Source organism: Colias eurytheme, chromosome 10 (assembly GCF_061535395.1).
Source record: "Colias eurytheme isolate Ceu_HAF_F1 chromosome 10, ilColEury1 Martin Lab GWU primary, whole genome shotgun sequence".
Taxonomy (NCBI): domain Eukaryota; kingdom Metazoa; phylum Arthropoda; class Insecta; order Lepidoptera; family Pieridae; genus Colias; species Colias eurytheme.
Genome location: NC_142989.1, coordinates 2,015,931 through 2,036,486, shown reverse-complemented (window position 1 = coordinate 2,036,486; position 20,556 = coordinate 2,015,931). Strand labels below are relative to the sequence as shown.

General features: G+C 33.2%; 1 protein-coding gene across 1 annotated transcript in view; it reads left to right on the top strand.

The window, feature by feature from the left end:
- LOC149905023 (acetylcholinesterase-like) overlaps positions 1-20,556 on the top strand; it is a 58,958-nt gene that overhangs the window by 7,491 nt on the left and 30,911 nt on the right. Inside the window, exon 2 of the mRNA XM_090106145.1 lies at positions 16,536-17,851. Coding sequence (XP_089962271.1) covers positions 16,666-17,851 — 1,186 coding nt within the window. The 5' untranslated portion in view covers positions 16,536-16,665. The remainder of the gene's footprint in view (positions 1-16,535; positions 17,852-20,556) is intronic.

The window sequence follows — 20,556 nt, the reverse complement described above, 5'->3', positions numbered from 1 at the left end:
TCGACAAACTCAATAGACCTAAATCTGAACCTATTAGTGGAGTAGGTCACAACAAAAATAAGTGTGTTTATGTAACATCTAAATAGCTGTGTGGGTGTGATTTAATCATAGAAATCTAAATAACAAGACACTAGAAGTCGTAAGCGTGCGTGACCTTGTCGCCACTCAGGTGATTTGCACATCACCAGTGCATTCGTCACTGTTCAGTTGCTCTGGAGACCTATGAGTGTATACATGGTGTGTTTCAGCAATTCCCATTGCGGAAATTCTTCCACAAGTTGTAATTATACTTATAAAGGAATAATATTTCATCGGAAAATATTTTTTTTTAGAAATAATGCCGTTTTTCCTTAAAATTATAGAATATTTACAAGTATTACGATTGTCACCATAGTAATCGAAATAACAATGAATGACACAGTCGACCATTCTTATTATCACGTTTGTTCGTATTGGAGCAAAAAGTCTCATATACTTAGGGATGTTATTCTAAAATAAACCGTAAATTCGTGCGTTAGGATACATATTCAAAAGCTTAATTTAATAGATAAGTTAGTTTTCACTAAAATCAAGCTGTCCAATAAAAGGCATAGTTTACTTGTGTGTACTGTTTAGCTTTCGGTTTGAATGTGTTGATTTTGGCGACAGCGGTTTTCATACGAATTATGACATTATAGCCCTTCTATGTGTCTTGTTATTTAGATTTCTATGGATTTAATATATTCAACTAATAATATTGATATTGTTATTATATTGGAGTGCTCTGAATTATAATTACAATAATACTTATCAATCCATAGTCGGAGTATGTTATTGGAAATTATTAACATTATTACTACTCGCTATCGCTACTTTTCGAATTTTCAGTAACTTTTTGTTGTGCTTTCAATATGCCTATGGCTTTATTTTTAAACAAAAACATTTGATAAAATTAACAGATTGACTAATCGCTGTACTCTACATTAAACTCTATCTCATTATTATTTTAGCGACGAGTAGATAGTGTTTGCTGAAAATCTTATTATTTTTTATGAAAGCTAATGAATAAATCAAATAATTAAAATAACTGTCCAATACAGGATAGTTTCAATAAAAATTATTTCAAATTCAAAAAAGAAAAAAAAGACATTATGCAAAACGAAGATTACAATAACAGTATAGGTACATATATAGTTAGAAGAAAAATATTGAACCGTATCATTTGCGACGAATTTTGAAGTTGAAATGTCGTGACCTGAAAATCATGAGCAAGTCGGGTCGGCTGCATAATTAATATTACTAAGGTCAAAGTTTAGACGGTTACAAAGGTATACCAATTTTATGCAATTCTTTTATGGACGATGGTGACATAATAATACATTTTGAACTTGATTCTATTAAAAGTTGGGTCAAACATTATTATGGAAACAAATATGTAAATTCTGTTGTAGTTTTATTTACACATACATAATTTTTACATTCTGGTAAATTGCTCTTGTGTAGGTATTATTATCATTTGTACGCGACTGCGTATTGTAGTTTGGTTTTACTAGCGTAGTAGGTCCTACCACCTAGAAAGTAACCTATGAACCTAGACTCTACCTCTGTTATAAATTGTATTCAGATACATCAGCTGTTTTGGGGTGACAAATTAATACATTTATCCATATACTTTCGAGTTAAAGAATAATAATACCAGGGGGCATTCAGCAATTGTGTCCTACGCGTGAATATTGTCTGATCGATATCCGACTTTCCTCACATAGCTAATTATGTTTCTAGCTTTGATTATTTCATCGTTATCCTGACCTTACAACTGACTATGCTACTAAACGATTAATTTATTTTTACCCTGGTGTTCCCTTGTGGCCAATACTTTCATAACCTTACATGCTAGATTTTTACAAATCATTTTAGAATTCAGTGGCTTTAATTTATTATCAATTTTTATGTCAGTACATCTACTGTGACTTTCTTTCATTTGCTAAATGTTTCTTTATAAAAAGAATTTACATTTATCGCAGACTTGCGCTATCAGCTATTAGATAAAAGAAACCTGAAAACAATTTCAAATAGATTATTTCAACCGTATTTACTATCGAATTTACGAGCGTGACATTGTCTTAAGTAATCTAAAAAGCTCAAAGTGTATTGGAGTAAGGGCAAGTGACATTATTGCGTGACTAAGCACCACCACTCATTCGAAGCTACTCTGTTTCCACTAACACAAGTCAAGTTATATAAACAAAAGAAGTATTAACAGTAACAATTTCGAGGTCATCTTGATTTTTCTAGAATAAAGTACTAATTATAAACCCATAACTTTCCTTTATTGTTTTATGAGCTGTAATTAAACCACGTGTAGCGAATGTTTTGCATTTTCTTTCGTGTGATCGCAATCAACGTTTCTATTTCTACTAATTAAGCGTGTGCTTTAAAAATAGGGTTATAAGGTTTATAGGCTGAAATTAAGGAAAAATAAACTAAGGTTAATATTTAACAGATGTCACTAAGGCCTTTGATGTAAATAAGGTTTTTCTTATCGTACAAAGGGCTGAAATATAATACGTTAAATAAACTTTCAAGGCTTTTGTTTTTATTATGCGAAATTGGTCCTTCAATTTTATTACCTACCACTTCAGTAACTACCTATGTCCTATTTTACTACCATTTTTTTGTTAAACTTTATACTGATATATTTTCTGAACAAATCTATATTATTCTAATTTCTATATTTTAACCGTTACTTTTATCGTACCGTTAAATGCATTGGACACATTTTCTAACCCTCAGAGGCATAACAGTCTATTTTAACCGTAATCTGTACTGATTTGGTCTTTCAGCTTGACGTTGTAATTAAGGTTAAAACGTCTTGAACTTTCTGTGAAAACAAAGCAGAAGAATATTCTATTATTGTCTCTTTAATTGTCATTTTATTTTTGTGGGAATCAATGAATCAATGAATACGCTCATCATTTTTTTGTTTCTACCTCTCGTACTGGTGCATCAGCATTCGATATTAAAAATTACAACAATATAGTTTTTTTTTTCTTATCAGTCCCTCAAACTTCAGTGGTGACGATTATCCGGAAACAAAAAAGATATATGATGATATTTTTTGTACAAATCCAAATTCAATTTTAAAATAATTATTTGAACTTATATTACTAGCCAAATTGGTTTAATGATACTCTTTGATAATAATTATGAAAGAGCCATTATTGCTCCAAGTTTTACAGCACATATACTTACACATGCCATAAATCTCCTCATTATATTATATCGACCTTGTTTCTATTTCGAGCGGTATATAAATAAGTAAAGGACATATTTGAATCACCTACAGGAATACCTAAGGACGTATTTTAAGTCAGCTTATTATACATTATCTATATGCAAATAGGTTATTTCAACGGCATACAAGCCTTTGTGCCCCAGAACCTGACCTGAAAATTTAATTTTTAGTTTCAAACTACAAGATCTATAGAATAATTTAGTAGCGTTCGAGTTTATGACGTCATGTCCTCGCTTCTACCTCTAGAATAGAGGTATACAATTTTAATACACATTAAACGAATTGGAAACTTGGAGATGTAAATTTAATAATTTTATTAATAATCAAATAACAGAACAAATTATTACGTGTATAGAATTTCTAATTCGTTCTATTAAACTCTGTATGTGGAGAAAGGAAAGCAGAATAATAAAGTTCAATTAAAATTGTTTGGGGACTTGGGGAACACTTGGAACCTTTGTTGCTTGTTAATGAGCTGGCAAGACATTAGATGTGTGGTTAAATAATTTATTTTATGTTTGCATTAGATGATTACGAAGTTATTGTTACTTTGGGACTGTTACCTATATTTTGTATTTGGGTATTTGTATGTAAGTGACGTTTTGAATTTAAGGAAGGATTGTATGGAATTGATTTCTTATAATCACAGCTTATAATCTTTATATGATTACTAGCGGTCCGCCCCGGCTTCGCCCGTGGTACATATGAAAAATAGATGTTGGCCGATTCTCAGACTTACCCGATATGCACAGAAAATTTCATGAGAATCGGTCCACCCGTTTCGGAGGAGTATGCAAACTAACATTGTGACACGAGAATTTTATATATAAGATTCAATATGATTGGACGTTGAGCCAGAAAGGTTATTGAATAATCTAGTAGCTAGAATACCTATTAAATATTTTATTTATTTAAACATTGACGTAGATAAAATTAATGAAAAATAATATTTAAGAAAAATCAAAAACAAACTATTATGTCGGGCATTGTAAAATTAATAATTATTATATAACCTCAAACCGGCCCTCAGGAAAATAATGTGTCGTTGATAAATTGAATTAGTATTCGGTCTTTTTATTATCATAATATTTAATCTAAATAGAAAGAAAGAAAGAAGTTATTAGTTTCAATATTGATTTATATTATCCTGGCATGTATGTTATATAAAATGTTGTTGGTTGCAGTATTGATCAAGTGCAGGGATCGTAATAATATGGGGGTTTTAATTTTTTTTTTGTTTAAACTCTACCATTTTGTCAGTGCCACGGGAAGGTAGTTCATATTGGTTTACAAGAAATAAATATTCAGTTGAATGTATCGTATTCGTGATTGGTTTATTAGAAACATAATGTGCAAGGGGCATTCAATCTACTTAGGGAAACTAATCAATACTTGGGTAAAAATAGAGTAAAGCTTGGAACAGGGAGGTTACTGCGCCAGTCATTGTGATATAATATTCAGAAATAGAACTAGATCATAAATGGTAATTAAGTATTTTATAGAAGCAAAAAAATAATAATTACTAATGATATGTCGAGGAAAAGAAGTCAATTGCTTAATAAGCATGAAAAAAGAAAATTTATAAAACTGATGTCCAAGAGTCCAGGAAAATGCATTTTTTATATAGCTATGTGATGAAATATTATTTTTTTCATTTTTTGTATTTTGAACGAGCAATAGAGCTGATGGTAATCCTTCTTTTTCTATTTTACTGCTAGGTACTGATATGTGATATTATAATATGTATATTTTCAGAAGTAAGTCTTCGTATTATATTTATATTTAATCAACCTTTCTAGTAATACGTTCGCATAACGACTGAGGGTCCTTAATACAGTCTTCAAGAGAACAAAAAGAAAACTCATTGTTTGAAGAAACAGTAGGCATGTACTTACCCGTACACAATTGAGAAATTTTCGTGGTTTAGTAACAGAAATGAGCTTCAATTATGTAATCTCTCTTAATTGTATCCTGAATTTAGGTTTAGGTTAATCTTATTTAGCGTTGGTTGGTAAATATTACCTACATATTTTCTACAAAATGACTTCAAATCCATTTAGAGTAATTAATGATAATGTTAAAACGGCCAAAATTGAGATATCTAAAAGATATAATCAAAACTATAGTAGGTATACATTGAATTATATTGAAAACATAATGGAAATATTTTATTAAGTCCATCACTGTTACAATTGTATAAGTACAAGATCAGTGTTTCTACGAACCTACATTGTGTACCATCTTAAAGATTTTAAAACTTTCTAGCATTTTCCTATGTATCTAAAGAATAATAAAACTTATAGCACAAACTGTTTTCCGCGAAACCGCTCCTTACTCCGATCGATACACTCCAGACTACGTTGGAAGGCCCGGCGTAAATCGTTTAGGATTTCAAGACGCATGAATTTGCCTTATGGGACCTTTGAGTCACTGTGAGCTTGACAGGAAATAGTGAGACACGAGGAGAGTTTTTAGAACTGGGTAAATATGTGAAGTATTTCTTTTTTTTTTATGATCCACTGTGTCTCTGTTGCTAATAGACGTTCGTCTGTAATTTTTCTGTGTGTAACCACAATCGGTAAAATTGAAATTTTGGATTTAAACATATTTATTTTTATATAAAATTAAAGTTTAAGTATAAAATTAAAATTAAAGTGAAGTCATTAAACTCGATTACACTGTCGAGCTCTTTTTAATTTACGCGAAAATTCAACAGCAGGTTACGAATAGAAACATGATAATTGATAACATAATATACTTCACCACTTGTAAAATATAAATACATATTATACTCTTTTTTTATTTCTATATTAAACTAGCTTTCCGCCCGCGGCTTCGCCCGCGTTTTCAAAGAAAAACCCGTTCCCGTAGGATTTCCGGGATAAAACCTATCCTATGTCCTTTCTCGGGTATCAAAATATCTCTATACCAAATTTCATGCAAATTGGTTCAGTAGTTAAGGCGTGATTGAGTAACAGACAGACAGACAGAGTTACTTTCGCATTTATAATATTAGTATGGATTAGGCACTGTGTGGTACGAAGATACGCAGCCAACAAAGTTAACCGACATTGGAGTTCTTAGCATGTTGTTTGTTGTTTGTTTCCTCTTATTTATTGATCTATTTATTAGCCTATATAAACGTCTTTCGTATATCATAGTACTAAATCTTTATATATATTTTGTTAGAGAATTACTATGTATTCATTATATAGGTCTTTTATTGCGTAATTACTCAGGGCTTCAGAAGCTACTTGGATATACTTATATAAGCTTTCTTTCACTCATCTTCAAGTACCTAAGTATTACCGGAGTAGCTATAGTTAATAATACGATTATTTTATTGAAATATCTTTCTGATATTTAGAGATAAAATAAATAAAATAATTATTTAATAATCTTCACCCACTGTAAAGTCAGAATGGTAGAGATAAAAAAAAACACCATCACCAATGTATAAAACTTTATTAGAATTAATCAAACATTAACACAACAATAATAGATCAATCAATTCTATAATACGATATAATAACATGGAAGTAATATACACTCTGTACAATTACGTACATTTGATATGAATATTAAACTATACATTACAAGCGTTTTGTATCAAATAACATTCATATTCATAGTTGTATTAATACTGCTTTACGTTACATTCTGCATTTGAATGAGGGACATCGCGTTAATTAATAATTAACAAGCAAAAGAGCAAATTACTCGAGTACTTCAACACTTTATTTAATTAAAATATTTTTGAACAGTTGAGTCTCATCTGTCGTATACTTCGGAATTTATCCAGGTTATAACTTTTACATACTTTAATTTGATTTATACACTTTATCGTGTTATAAAAGTCTTAATTTTTTATTTATAACTGCATAAAATCTGTTATTCTATTTTATATTAAATTATAAAATAAGCATTATAAAATTAAAAGTAAGTTATTTTTTCTAAGATTTTAAGTCACTTTAGACTGTTTAGTCATATAAAGACGAAGATTGTTAGAAGTAGAGTTCATAGAGCATCTTTACATCACAGTTTTACCCTTGAACCTTGGCTCGTCATATATTGTTTTATCTTGAATAGTTAGATTAAGAACTAGTGCATTAAGTTAGATTAAGAACTAGTGCATATATATATATTTTTTTTTTCTTTCTTTTCTGTTTTTATTCATGCATGTGGATTGTTTTTTATTTATATTTGGTACTTTAAATCTGTATTATCAAAACACTAGAGGCTTACGAACTAAAACGCACGAATTTTTCAGACAATTGGCATGCTCTAATTATGACTTAATTATACTTACAGAGACCTGGTTAAATGATAATATCAAAAGTAGTGAGCTTTTTGACGACCGTTATACTGTCTATCGAAAGGATAGGTGCGATTCCAGTTTCTCATCAAAAAAAGATGGAGGTGGGGTACTTATTGCTGTTTCTTCAAAATTAACTTCGAGGCGTAAACCTGAATGGGAAACTAAGCTTGAAGATCTCTGGGTTATACTGGACTGGCCTTTGTCGCAATCGGTTCATCATATTGCAATATGTGCCGTTTATTTGCCTCCTCCGGTGGATCGTTCGATACTGGAACATTTCTTAGATAATTGTAATAGGTTACTTGAATTGTCGTATGGTCACTTAATACTTGGAGACTTTAATCTAGGTCATATTAATTGGGACTTAGTTGGTACACATGAATACATTGCGCCCAACCATTGTCAAATTTTACTCGACTTCTTATTTCTAAACCACTTAAAGCAGCACAACAATGTCCTTAATTCAACAAATAGAATTTTGGATTTAGTGATCTCTAATAACGTGCCGCTTTGCAGCGTCATTGAGTCTGTATCTCCACTGTGTAACCTTGATAAGTATCATCCTCCTCTCGATATAGTAGTTACCAATAAAATTGAAGCTAAACTTCCTTATAATAGGTTTGCTTGTAAATTTAATTTCTTTAAAGCAGATTATGAGTCTATTAACAACGAACTTAGCACTTGTGATTGGAATGAACTGTTTTGTGACCTTGATAACGTAGATTCAATGTTGGATATTTTATATGCTAAGATTAGGAATACCATTCATAAATACGTGCCTAAAATTAAGTCCAAAAATAATAAATATCCTCCTTGGTTCAATAATAATCTTAAAAAAATGTTAAAGGAGAAGTTCAAATTAAGACAGCGTTACAGGAAGTACAACAATCCTAGAGATAAAATCGAATTGCACATAATTAGCACTAGATGTTCTAAAACTGCAAATATTTGCTATAATCTATACATTAGATCTGTAGAAGATAAAATTCATTCTAACCCTAAATACTTTTGGTCTTACATTAAGTCCAAACGAGGAGGTAATAGTTCATATCCACCTTCCATGTCTCTAGGTGATGAAGCCTCCTCAGATAGTGTTCGTGTATGCGAGCTTTTCTCTAAATATTTTGGGTCTGTTTATTCGAAGAGAGATCCCGATGTTGAAGAACAGCAGCCATCAACTATAATTTCCGTGAATAACGACCTTCTCCTGACCTTACCGCGTATTGAGTATGAGCCTCTTTTAAAGAAACTCAAGGCTGTCGATGTTTTTAAGGGCGCTGGACCGGATGGCATACATCCTAAGTTCATTGTTGCATGTGCTGAAAATCTGGTACAGCCACTTTTGAGAATCTTTAACTTTTCCTTGAGTTATGGTTTCTTCCCTACAAACTGGAAGGTGGCTAAGGTCATACCTATTCATAAGTCTGGTTCAAAAGAACTAATAAATAATTATAGGCCCATATCAATTCTTTCCACCTTTGCCAAGATATTTGAGTCTTTCATTTGTCCATCTCTCACTAGGCATTTCAAACAATTCCTCTCTTCTCACCAACATGGTTTTGTTCAGCATAGATCTACTATGACCAACTTGACAGATTTTACCGAAACGATTATCGACGAGCTAGATTCAAATAAACAAATTGACACTATTTACGCTGACTTTAGCAAAGCTTTTGACAGAGTTCCACATCACATCTTGCTGCAGAAATTATGTAGATATGGACTCTCACCTTTGTTTTTGAAGTGGATAAAGTCCTATCTAAGCGATCGTTCATTTTTTGTAGCTGTTAACGGGTTTGATGCTTTGCCACACAATGTTACTTCGGGAGTTCCTCAAGGTTCACACCTAGGTCCTGTTCTTTTTAACTTCTTCGTTAATGACATTCCAGAAATATTAGTTAATTCACGTTGTTTCATGTATGCTGATGACCTTAAGTTCTGTAGAATTATTGATTGCTTTGAAGATGCACTGAAACTACAAGAGGACCTTGATAAGTTAGCCTTATGGTGCTGTAGGAATGGTATGGAATTGAACACTGAAAAATGTTTTTCCATCCGCTATGCTAGAAAGTCTAAAACTATTCGTTTCAAATATCACATAAACAATATGGAAATCCAGGAGAATTCTGTTACTAAAGACTTGGGAGTGCTATTTGACAGTAAACTAACTTTTGTTAATCACCTTGAATATGTTACGAATCGTGCTTCAAAGATGTTGGGTTTTATTGTAAGAAATTCTAAAGGATTTCATAACTCCAAAACTAAGATTATGTTATACAACAGTCTCGTACGTAGTATTCTTGAATATTGCTCGGTTGTCTGGAGACCACATTACGCGACTCACGTTTTAAGACTGGAACGCATACAAAAGAAATTCTTATGGCACCTGAGTTACTCCAGCAGATTATCTCATAAAAGGCTCACCTCTTACCAAAGGCGCTTGTCGCATTTTGACATTTCATCCCTCGAAAATCGTTACATATTTTCAGATATTGTTTTTGTAGCCAAAATTTTTCAGAATAAAATTGATTGTCCGCAATTGTTAAATAAATTTAATCTCAGAGTTCCTTCTAGATACCCGCGCAATAAAATTACACCTTTGGTTCCTCCTCTGCGTAGGACCATTTTTGGCCGAAATTCCCCCGTCTGTAGATTAAGTAAACTAGTCAATGAGTATGCCAATTGTATTGATATTTTTCACGACAACTGTCATAGAATACGTAAATATTTCAAAGATTTGTCTTGATTTGGTTTGTATTCTTTTCCTTTTGTGACGTGACTTGACTCAAACGTAATTATTAGATATTACTTTTTTTTTTCCATGTTGTGTTGTCCTATAATTGTTTGTCACAATTGTCAAAATTTTTTATTGTAACTTGTACCTATATAATAAGTATTGTTGTGACAAGTGTTGGATGACCTCAATAAATAAAATAAAATAAAAATAATAGTTATCACATAACATCTTGCCTATCGTTATCTACACTGTTACCTAATCAACCATGTTTATTTAATTTCATAAAAAGTATATTTTTTCGATCGTATCAAATTACATTAAAGAGAAAAATCAAATAAAATCTGTACCTAAGACTGTTAAAAGAATTACCTACTTAATCGTTCACAGTACTAATTAGCCATATTATGATGATTCTAAATAAATTCCTACGTTCAATTTAATCGCTATATTAACATAAACACAGCACGTAAGAATAACCAGCGTAGTAACGAGTGGCTGAATTGGTCAGGCATCCGCCCCGGAATGGCGCGAAAGGATGCGGGTTCGAGTCCCACCTCGTGATCGAATTTTTTCTATTCTTTATAAATTTATATTTATAAATTTATATAACCAGCGCGGCGTAGCTTGAAAAACTACACGTGTTCCGCGTAGTAAATCACGCATAAGTGGACTGAAAGCTTTATAATTTATGTGTCAGGATAGGCGAGTTGGCAATGAACTTGGGAGTAGGGCGGAGGTGTGTCTTGCAGGCTGCAGCGCCAAGGCCGTCGCGTCGCACGGCATTGTATTAGCAGCATCGATTTATCGAGCGGCGCGCGCCGACTCCCCCACCTCTTGGAGCAAGTCGCGTTATACCGCGACTTTATCACCACTTCTGTGGGGTTTTTAAGAACGCGTTAGGCGGTTAGGACGGAGTACGGACCGGTCAAATCCTGTTTGATTGTTGACAGCGTTCAGGTATATTGGAGGATCCATGTAGACACATGGACATTAGCGCGATTGATTATTAATTATAATTAAGTTTATATTAAAAGTATACAATGTTATCATTTTTAAACGATAGCGTTTAGCGTTAAACAAAATATATTTACAAAAGAAAGAATCGCGCGTGATTAAAAATTTAAAAATGATACATACAATACAATGCAATACATTCACGTATCATGGAATCACAATAATTGAGAATATAGTACGGTTGTATCTTCGATAGCGAGGAGCTCTTGCAAAAATTGAGAAAATAAAAGAAACCGAGAAAATAAATAAAAACAACAAAAAGAAATACCAAACCACCGCTATCTACTTGCGAACGGAGACTAAATGCTATTTGCAATAGAGCTAAGCTTTTTCCGTTACAATCCTTCTTCATAAAAGATACATACGATATTATGAGGTTTCGGTATAGGACCATCTGTTTATTACCCCTAGGAAGCCTACGACTTTGAAGCTCAAACATTTACCGCAAAATTGCTGATTCCTGTGACGAGCGTTTTGAGGTTACCCACAAAGTCTTGTTACTATGTACCATCTAGCTTATACATTCCGTTAATATAATAGTACTTTACTTGTTTCTTATACAAAGGGTAGGGTGTTATGAAGCAACAGTCTGCATACAGAGTAAGACTAAGTTAATTTACGAGGTCTGGTCTCTGAAGACCCGCTCTGATCACAAGCTACTGAACTTTGGACTATCCCTAACGTAAACTGAATTTATTTATCATTTCATCAACGCGCTCGGACTTAATTGTATTGAGTTAATTACTGGTGGTGGGAATCTAATTAATTATTCAGCTTGTTTTGCCCAAAATTCGAGCATCTTTAACCGAGAACTTTGATGTTTCTAGTTCTATTATTTGTCAGAGTTACGGACAAGGTTTTAATCAAGATTATTAATTACTTGAAAACTGCTGAAATGATAATCAGCTCATAAAACTACTTAAAATGATAGAAGCAAAATAAATGGTAATTAATATTTTCAAACTGAATTTCGTAAAAAAAAAATTGAACACGCTGTACCAGCAATGTACCAGCTTCACTTCCTTTATATCTTATTTCAATCAACTCACTTACTCGTCATGTAATAACGTGTTTCACCCCGTTATATCTGTCGTAAAGGGTCTTCGCACGGCACACCACATATCACCTGCATAATGATTTTGTCGTCAGGGTTGCCAATAAAAATAAAATGAATTACGCCATCACCGCTGTAACCCTAAAATACGGTAATTTCTCGTTTCCACAAATTTTCTTTATTGGCTGGTCCGTTAGAAATGTTCTCATTTTTACTACATAAATTTTTCAGATCACGTCTTTGAATATCATTTTACTTTTCTTTGAGTATTTTCTTGTTTGTTCCGGACAATGTAGATTGTAAAATCAAATTTATAATAATTCTAATAAGATTCTGGCTGTCTGTTAAAACAAAAGTGAGTATCATATACCTTAAGCATAATAAAAAGGTAAAAAAACAATGGTCTTTTCCTATGTCTTTCTTCGTTTTCTCTATGCCACCGTGCCTTTTTGTAGTGGTGAAATAAATCATAATGAACCCATATTTGTTCTTATTGTCGAGACACATGCCTTCTATAAGGGTTCAGGCCATAATCAGGTCAAATATATGAGATACGTCTGGACTTATTCCAGCTATACTACTATACTCTCAATGTTTTCCACTCTTTGCATGAACACCCAGTTAACCGTGCACAACTCACACGTCTAATGATATTTTTTTAGACTAAGTATAAAATAAATGGTCCCTAAATTAATGTCTTTGAGTGATTTGGATTATTTCGTTTCTAAATATTTCCTATAACGATTAGGAAACGCATAACCTAAATATAAAGCTGTACGTGTCTCATCAAATTGAATAAGATTGGGAATGGTGTGGGATTATAACATACAAAGGCTTAACCATGGGTCTTGACGTATGCGCCCAAATTGTGATATTACATTCGTTGAAATTTCAAGCTATTTTTATAACAGATGCTTCCTGAAATGAAGGTTCTTCAATGTATATTTTCTTCTCTTTGGATATTTTTCGTTTCCTTTCGTTTGGTCAAAGGTCGACTGGAATAATATAAGCGTATAAATACTGGAGTAAATTGATAATTTCAATTCTAGTCCAGGTGAAGTTTCTAGTTTCTCCTTTCCACGGTCGTAATGTTACATGTTTTTACAATGTTATTAAACTGTATCTAAGTACTCGATGTTTTCTAATGTCAGGCAGCGACAAAGCATTGCAAAACGTAGCCACATTACCGTCCTGTATTCTTCACGTTTCATGATCTTCGTGTCACTGTCCTTCCCTACCTGTTAAAACATTCTAACGTAAATATTTGTTTCGTTTACTCCTATTGATTCAAGAATTTATTGTTTATTTTCGTCAATTTCATTAGTTTAATAGAATGAAAAATAGAATCACTATAGAAGTATGTCGATCTTAACTTGGAAGCGAGTTATATCGGTACTTTGTCGGTTTTTAATTAAAATTGCTATCATACGTCGACATGCCAATCTCAATCTTCTTTAATGGAGGCTTCAATGCAGATAACTATCTCATTGGATATGGATCTTCCTCTTTAATCTATGGAATACATTTATTTTCGTCTTCAAAATGTTTAGAATAGTTCAAGTCCGTACAATTTTTTTTTGTATTAAAAATTTTAACCTGTGTGAATTTAGCTTCAAGTCAGCGTTTTTTGTTCTTAAAATTGACCTTAGACGTATACTAAGTTTAATTGATTATCTTTTTTCTTTAAAAATGTATTATACATTTTTTAAAAGAGAATACACAGACCAGTTTTTCAATATTTATAATTCCTTTTTTTGAGTATATCACCGTCCTTATAATTATTGCAGTAATAATAATTATCAAACGTGATTTGGTACTTCAGAAAGGCAGACATTTGAATATTTAAGTACTTTATAAAATTACATAAATACTAAGATCATTATTGTATGTCGTATATTCCGCAGTTTTTATTGTTTACAAAAATATCAAACAACATTTACAAAATAGAAAATAAAAGCGATGGAACATTCTGAATTTAACAATTCAGAATTTTTTCTTTAATTATCTACTGGGCCCAAAATTGGTTTGGTGTTATTTTTGGGGTATAATTAGAAAATGATTCGTTTATTATTTTAGACTTTTTTCACTGTTTTCAATAGAACTATCTATTTTCTTGTCAGGTATTAACGACATCTCACGTGTACCTTTATGTAACAACAATTCAAAATTAATTATTATTGGTACACAAAATACGTTTTATGATTAATATTCAGCCACGAGTTAATGGACTATTCCATTAACTCGTGGCTGAATATGTTGTGAGTGGGGTTTTATCATATTATCTTGACTAGTCAATTAGTTTCAAAGTCATGACGGAATTTTATTACAGCATTTTTTACGTAGCGTGCTATGTCTGATAGTTGCATTTACTTAGAACAATGTCGTATGTGGTGTTCTATTTACATTAGAGGCTATTTGAATTGGCTGCATCAACCTTCGGCTTAGAAAAGGGTACCGATGACTTAGTAAAGAACTATAATTAGAATACATTTGATGGTACCTTAGATAAACTTGAATTTATTGCTTATACTACATAATGCAGAAGATTCTCAAAAGTGACTTTTTCAATTGGTGATATTAAAAAACAGTAAATTATGAAGGTATCTACGTCATTACTTTTAGCAATTTTAATTACATTATTAGATTACCCACACAATGATAAATTGACCCTGAATTGTATTTTGATTGAGTGCAATTGCAATATATTATATTATTTATAAAGTTAACAGAACTGTCATTCGCATTTAGTATGAATTGGGTCAGGTTCACGCTGGTTACCACACCCTCACAAAAGATCGACATTATATTGGTAACATATTAGAGCTGTGATATCATACTGTGATATACGGATTGATCTATTCTTTCTGTTCCTTTATTATTAAGGATTCTGAAGTCATATAAAAGCATAATAAAATAGTAGGTACCCGGATGACCAATTACTACTCTATATTTTTGGATATTTCCTCAAAATTTATTCAAAACTATATCGCTTTATCATCTTTAAAACCGATCTATAAGTATGTGAAACAATATTTTAACTATTCCATGCTCGTAACATAGGAAGAACACAATTTTAAATTAATTATTACTTACCCATACTGACCAGGCACAGACAACAGGTGTTCGTGACATGTTTTGAAGTTTAATTAGCTGCCGATCGTAATTGACGTAATAACATGCATTCTAATAATGCAACCACTAAACTATTATGAACTATACACGAATCGTTTGTTATTCTGATACATTTTTCACCTGTTGAATTTTATTTTGTGATTTGACCTTAAAAGAATATTTGAATTTACTGTATAAAAAACATGTTTTGTGTAAAGTTGATTTCTTCGTTTCATTTTTTTTTTGTTTAGAATAAAACATTAACATTATAATGCCTCTAATCGGTCTTCAAGGGGCAATTTTTAGTTTACATAGATCGATTTTGAGTGACCGCTTGTCCGACCCACTTCTACAAACATTGATTTCCCATTTCAAGAGCTGTATACTTTGTACCTATAATAACGACTCATTTATTTGCTGTCGAAAGGGCGGTTATTTATTATTTTGCGTGCGAGTATTCGAAGTTAATTAGAATTTATGAAATTTACATAAGACCTGCATTTTAGTGGAATTTACCTTTGGAAATTTATGTTTCGTTTTAATGGCTGTTTAGGTTAATATTCAAATTTTTACATAATTTGTGATTCGGCACAATTAGTTTATCATTGTTGTTTTACAAAGATTTTACAGAAAATTATGGTGATTATTATGCCATATCTGTTAAATTATAATATGACCACTGTTTACTTGAGAATACGTATAGAAGAGAGTATACGTATAGAATTGAGAATACGCTAACGCGTTTGGTAAATGGTATCTATAGAGCTATACAAGTTAAAAGAGTAGCCGTTTATATATTATACTAACAAAAAATACGCGTAACACTCCATATTATTGTTGGTATCAGAGGGATGATAAATTTAACCTTGAACGCTTGTCCCAAAACCCTTAACTGTGAATCTTCTCGCACTTGACCTTTTCTACAGGAAAGTTTGTAAAGAAAATAAACAATCTATTGTAAAGCTCTTATTGATGTAATATTGTTTCTTGAATATAAGTGAGATTCTAATAAAATATTTCTTTTCAGGTACATTTTGTCAGCATCGAGTCGGTTTGAAGAAATGAGTTTTAATAAATACTCAATAATTAAGCTTGCGGATTACTTCAGATTACATCGCAATACGTCTCAGTAAATTGTAGAGGACTTTATTGTCGCAATGACGTCTCAAAACAGAATTGTATTTACTAAATTGTTGCTGTGTGGTTTGGTGTCCGTAGCTTGTGCGCGATCATGGGCGAATCATCACGACACTACGACGTCCACTACACACACCACTCCAACGACTAGTCAAGCACCAAAAAATTTTCATAATGACCCCCTTATCGTCGAAACTAAAAGTGGTCTCGTTAAGGGTTACGCAAAGACTGTGATGGGTAGTGAAGTACATATATTTACGGGTATTCCCTTTGCTAAACCCCCATTAGGACCGTTGAGATTCAGAAAACCTGTACCGATCGAACCGTGGCATGGTGTCCTTGAAGCTACTGCTATGCCTAATAGCTGCTATCAGGAGAGATACGAATACTTTCCTGGCTTTGAAGGCGAAGAAATGTGGAATCCAAACACGAATATCTCTGAAGACTGTCTATATTTGAATATATGGGTGCCTCAGCACTTACGTGTGAGGCATCATCAGGACAAACCCCTCGCTGAGAGACCTAAAGTGCCAATTTTAGTCTGGATCTACGGTGGAGGGTACATGAGTGGAACGGCTACACTTGACCTCTATAAAGCGGACATAATGGCGGCTTCTAGCGATGTGATAGTCGCATCTATGCAGTACAGAGTTGGCGCATTTGGATTTTTATATTTAAATAAATATTTTTCACCTGGAAGTGAAGAAGCGCCGGGAAATATGGGCCTTTGGGATCAACAATTGGCAATCCGCTGGATAAAAGACAACGCGCGTGCATTTGGTGGTGACCCCGAATTGATAACACTTTTTGGTGAATCTGCGGGTGGTGGTAGTGTTAGTTTACATATGTTGTCACCAGAAATGAAAGGTTTATTTAAAAGGGGGATACTTCAATCAGGAACACTGAATGCACCGTGGAGTTGGATGACTGGTGAAAGAGCGCAGGAAATTGGAAAAGTTTTAGTCGATGATTGCAACTGTAATAGCAGTCTTTTAGGTGTGGATCCGAGCCTTGTGATGGATTGCATGCGCGGCGTAGACGCTAAAACCATATCCGTGCAACAGTGGAATTCCTACACCGGAATATTAGGTTTTCCGTCTGCGCCAACTGTTGATGGTGTATTTTTGCCCAAAGACCCTGAGACAATGATGAAGGAAGGCGGTTTCCATAATACAGAAGTATTACTGGGAAGCAACCAAGATGAAGGTAAACACATTTTTCTATTATTATTAATTTATTAATGATTACATCACCTTATATCACCTTATTAGTTAACTACGCACTTTTGTATCAACTTATTCGCTACTGAGTACTATTAATTTAATATTGCGGTAAGTGGTATGGTTTATCAAGGATTATTGACCATATTATTTTACATACATCTATGTTTATATAAACACGGGCAGACATTGGAGAGGTCATTTAATGTTTTTACGATTCCTTTTATCCAAGCTTAAGGCGATCCATCAATATCGAGCACAGAGTTCGAGGTCGTTTGTCCTGTACACCTGCCGCGAGGGAGGCACGCCTGCGCAAACAGTATAAACACGGCAATACCATGCCGTAGATTTTACTCGTACTACCAAGTACTACAGACGCGCCCACGTACTTGGAGTTTAATTCCCTCCCCTCCTGACCCCCCAGGCTGCCTAGCTCCGCTCTATACACCCCCGTCTCTACAAATTATTATTTTGTATTTCGCGCGTGTCTACGGATCTTCTTTAACGGATAATAATGTTTGAATGTTGTATTTTTTATTTGATATTATACAGTTTTCATGAGAGGTAATGAGGGTTGGAATTGAAATTTAAATCAAAATTGAGTATCATTATATCGATTCATAATAAAGAGATCTAAAAAACTAACAGAAGACTGAGAAAACTAACAGGTACTTTAATAGAAGTATTTTATTCATAATACTTTTATTAAATAAAGATATACTCACAAAATATATTAATACGACACATAAAAAAAAAAGGTTTTCCATAGCAACCACAAATAAAGTAATAAATTGTCCATAATAGCTTTATGAATTGTTAAAGTTATAAATCCTGTATGTAGATGATATTATACACGAGGGAGCTTAAATTATAGTGAATAATATTCCCTGAGTTCAAATATAACGTTTGCCTATGAGATTACTGTTTAAATATGTATCAAATGGTTTTAAAGATTGAAAAATGCAGCTCGCGTTGCAACAGTTTTATAAAAGAGTAGAACGGCCTCGGTTTCATCCCTAAGGAGTACTTCTAGGTACTTTTTAATGAACTCTTACATAACCTTGCTTTATAAAAGAACCTATAGTATTTGTTTGAATTCTTTGTGAGCGCGGTTGATGCAAATATTTTCTAGATATTAACATAACATCTTTTAATCATAAAAATGTTGGATATTTTTGTAGTTTAGTGAACGTTTTAGTTTCTATGAATATATTATTTTGTTTAGTTTTTAAAGGTTAGAGCGACACAATGAAAAAATAAACAAATTTGGGGTTTTATTGCTAATTCTAGTAGGTAGATAGCCTTGATCAAACAAGGCGCCTATTTGCCCATTAAGAATGCTGATTAACGGAATAGATTTCGAAGACTTATCCGAATTCCGTAATTCCAGAGGTATTTTCCTTTTATAATGTTGATTATTATCAATAAATATTTCATACATTAGTCTTCCTAGTACAGGCAAAAGGCACACAATCTCAACCTCTTATACAATTACAATTCGAAGGGTTATCACATATTTCAATTTCAATAAAACCAACCTTGACAATTACTAACAATTCTTCCGTGCTAGCATGCAAAATATCTCACTTTTAACAACATTAAATGCATTCAAATGCAATTCCTTAACACGCGACTGTTTCAATGTAAAATATAATTGCGTTATGGGAATGAGAGGAATAACAGTTTAACAAATAATTCCTCGTAATATTTCAAAATTTTATAATGCCTTAAGGTAGAAAATTTCTCTATTTGTTTTTCATTTTCAAGCAAATATTGTCCCAGCGTTGGCTAGACTCGCTTTTTCTTGAAAAGAAATGTAATTAATTTTTATAAGGCGCCTAATAAAGTAGCCTCAAACTATGTTGAAGAGAAGGAGATAATTTAACTAGCGGTCCGCCCCGGCTTCGCCCGTGGTACATATTTACGTTTTCTCTACATAAAAACCATCCTCGTTCTTCAAGGAATATAATAAAAAAAGAATTATCGAAATCGGTTCAGCCGTTCTCGAGTTATGCGCTTACCAACACATTTTGCGATTCATTTTTATATATAAGACTAGCTGGTGCGTTGTGCGCGGGCTGCAAGCAGCCCGCGAGCCCCTTTTGCCCCTGGGTTGAAGCAATAGGGCAGTCATTTGAAAATGCATCAAAATACCCCGTCAATTTGTTATTATTTGTCAACAGCGATTCCACAGTCAATCGGAAGTGCTTATACATTCCCAATTCAAATATTTTCTATTCTGGAATGCTGTCGACCTTCGAAGGTGCATTGTGCGCGGGCTGCAAGCAGCCCGCGAGCCCCTTTTGCCCCTGGGTTGAAGCAATAGGGCAGTCATTTGAAAATGCATTCGAATTTTCTGTCCATTTGTTACATCTGCTGCAACAGCGAATCTACAGTCAGTCGGTAATGCTTATAAATTCGCCATTCAAGTATTTTCCACTCCGGGAGGCTGTCCACCTTCGAGGGAGCGTGGTGCAGAAGTATCCCAGGGCAGAAATCTTCAGTCAGTTGAAAATGCATAAAAATTCCCCGTCAATTTGTTAATATCTGCTAACAGCGATTCCACAGTCAATCGGAAGTGCTTATAAATTTCCCATTCAAATATTTTCTATTCCGGGGGGCTGTATACCTTCGAGGGTGCGTGGTGCGCGAGCTGCAAGCAGCCCGCGAAGCATCCCAGGGCAGAAATCT